The sequence below is a fragment of the Protobothrops mucrosquamatus genome, unplaced genomic scaffold (assembly GCF_001527695.2).
Source record: "Protobothrops mucrosquamatus isolate PMUCROS unplaced genomic scaffold, P.Mucros_1.0 scaffold4419, whole genome shotgun sequence".
Classification (NCBI taxonomy): domain Eukaryota; kingdom Metazoa; phylum Chordata; class Lepidosauria; order Squamata; family Viperidae; genus Protobothrops; species Protobothrops mucrosquamatus.
In genome coordinates this window covers 66320-68997 of record NW_015390332.1, presented here as the reverse complement: position 1 = coordinate 68997, position 2678 = coordinate 66320, and the positions used below count along the sequence as shown (strand labels likewise).

The 2678-nt window shown below is 39.5% G+C and overlaps 1 protein-coding gene across 1 annotated transcript in view; it reads right to left on the bottom strand.

Annotated features, from left to right (window-relative positions):
* LOC107299000 (sodium-dependent serotonin transporter) overlaps positions 1–2678 on the bottom strand; it is a gene marked incomplete at its 3' end in the record, with an annotated part of 12617 nt that overhangs the window by 3964 nt on the left and 5975 nt on the right. The window contains exons 3-4 of the mRNA XM_015828365.1: positions 2508–2646; positions 2239–2373 (exon numbers count right to left, since the gene is read on the bottom strand). Coding sequence (XP_015683851.1) covers positions 2239–2373; positions 2508–2646 — 274 coding nt within the window. The remainder of the gene's footprint in view (positions 1–2238; positions 2374–2507; positions 2647–2678) is intronic.

The following is a 2678-nucleotide window of genomic DNA, read 5'->3' as shown; positions in this document are numbered from 1 at the left end:
CTACTACTACTACTACTATTACTATTACTATTATTACTACTACTACTACTAATAATAATAATTAATTATAATTATTATAATTATTATTCATAATAATAATTACGATATCTGTAATACCATCAAATTATTATTATTATTATTATTATTATTATTATTATTATTATTATTATTATTATTATTATTATTATTATTATTATTATTATTATTTGATGGTATTACAGATATCGTCGCAGGATGGGAGCAATTCCTAGTAAGGCCGCCTTTTGCAATTGACTGATGGCGAATTTGGCATTGATATATTCACCATCAGTCAATTGCAAAAGGCGGCCTTACTAGGAACTGCTTCCATCCTGCGACGAGATCTGTAATACCATCAAACATCCACATCTGCCTATCCCAGGTCCTGGGTAAGGACTCGATAGGTAGACAAAAATGCCAGATCCAGTCTGAACATCTGGCTGACTGTGCAATGATTAATAATAATAATAATAATAATAATAATAATAATAATAATAATAACAACAATAACAATAACAACAACAACAAAACAACAACAACAACAACAACAACAACAATAATAATAATGATAAAAGTTGAAAGGGACCTTGGAGGTCATCTAGCCCAATTGTATGGCAGATTCATTTTTTATTTTTTATTTTATACTGATTAAGGTTTTAGATTGAACACCTCAGTAAGAACTGCATTGGCATACTAATAAAGGAGTGGATGTTATACAGGCAGTCCTCGACTTACAATGGTTCTTTTAATGACCGTTCAAATTGCAAAAAGTGACCAAGGACCGTTTTTCCACACTTACGACCGTTGCAGCGTCTCCGTGGTCACACGATCAAAATTCAAACACTCCGCAACCGGCTTGGAATCATGACAACTAGACATTCACCTGTCTGAGACGATTTAAGTTCTCCTGCTTGAGCGGGGGGCTGGACTAGAAGACCTCCAAGGTCCCTTCCAGCTTCTATTCTATTCTATTCTATTCTATTCTATTCTATTCTATTCTATATTCTATATTCTATATTCTATATTCTATATTCTATATTCTATATTCTATTCCATTCCATATTTTCTATTCTATTCTATTCTATTCTATTCTATTCCATTCCATTCCATTCCATATTCTATATTCTATATTCTATTTCATTCCATATTTTCTATTCTATTCTATTCTATTCCAAATTCTATATTCTATATTCTATATTTTCTGTTCTATTCTATTCTATTCTATTCTATTCCATATTCCATATTCCATATTCTATATTCTATATTCTATATTCTATATTCTATATTCTATATTCTATATTCTATTCCATTCCATATATTCTATTCTATTCTATTCTATTCTATTCCATTCTATTCTATTCTATTCTATTCCATTCCATATTCTATATTCTATATTCTATTCCATTCCATCTATTCTATTCTATTCTATTCTATTCTATTCTATTCTATTCTATTCTATTCTATTCTATTCCATATTCTATATTCCATATTCCATATTCTATATTCTATATTCTATATTCTATATTCTATATTCTATATTCTATATTCTATTCCATTCCATATTTTCTATTCTATTCTATTCCATTCCATTCCATTCCTATTTCTATTTATTTCTATTTCTATTTCATTCCATTGTATTGTAAGAAATACATAAAACCAAATGCACAGGTACAGAATAGGTGGTACCTGGCTCAATAACTGTGAAAAGGATCTTTTGATGAAAATGGGCTACTGGGGTAACTAGGATCTAGTCTAATGAAGGACTAGGGGGGACAATGCCCGGGCCAGGGACTGGCACCGGTCCACAGCATGCCAGCAACCGGTCCACGCAAACAAGCAAAGCCCCATCCGTGGGATGCAGGCAGCATGCGAAACCACACCCACGCCTGTCCGGTCCACAGAAAAACCTCTCCCCACGGAAACGGCCCCCGGTGCCCGAGAGGTTGGGGGGTCCACTGGGATACCAGAATCTGAGCATCACAAAGAAGAGGGGACCCAACCTATTCTCCCAAAAAACAGCCCAGTTTAGATCACACGGCCCTGTGGGTGCTGCATCAGTCGTCAGCGCAACAGTCACTTTTTCCACCGCGGTCCCTAAATCAACTGTTGTAAGCTGAGGACTATCTGTGTTTTAAAAAAAGGGGGGGCTGGGCTCGAGGGAATTGATTGACGGTGGACGATCCAGGTTGGGGGGCTGTTGAGACCCCCCAAGGGACTTACGTGAGTCGTGAGAAGCTTCTGCCAATCGGGCTGCAGGTAGTAAAGGACCCCCTTCCAGGCTCCAGGTAAGGTGGCCCCCCGGATGAGGAGGATGAGGAGGATGGCGTACGGGAAGGTGGCCGTCACCCAGACAACCTGGGGGGGGGAGAAGCAGGGCAGAAGACCCTCCATCAAGGATGGAAGAGGGGAGAAGACCCTCCATCTACCTGCTAGTCTAGTCCTCCGCCTCCCTCCATCTGCTCCGCCTCTCCTCCCCCCGGACTCTTCACCTTTCCAGAGGTTTTGACCCCTTTCCAGATGCTGAAGTAGACGATGGCGAAGATGAAGAGGAGGCAGAGGGTCAGCTGCCAGCTGATGCCCCCAAGGTCGTCCAGGCCCTTCGCCCGGTGGATCTGCAGCACGTGGCGCCTGGAAGGGAGAGCAGAAAACGGGGGGGGGGG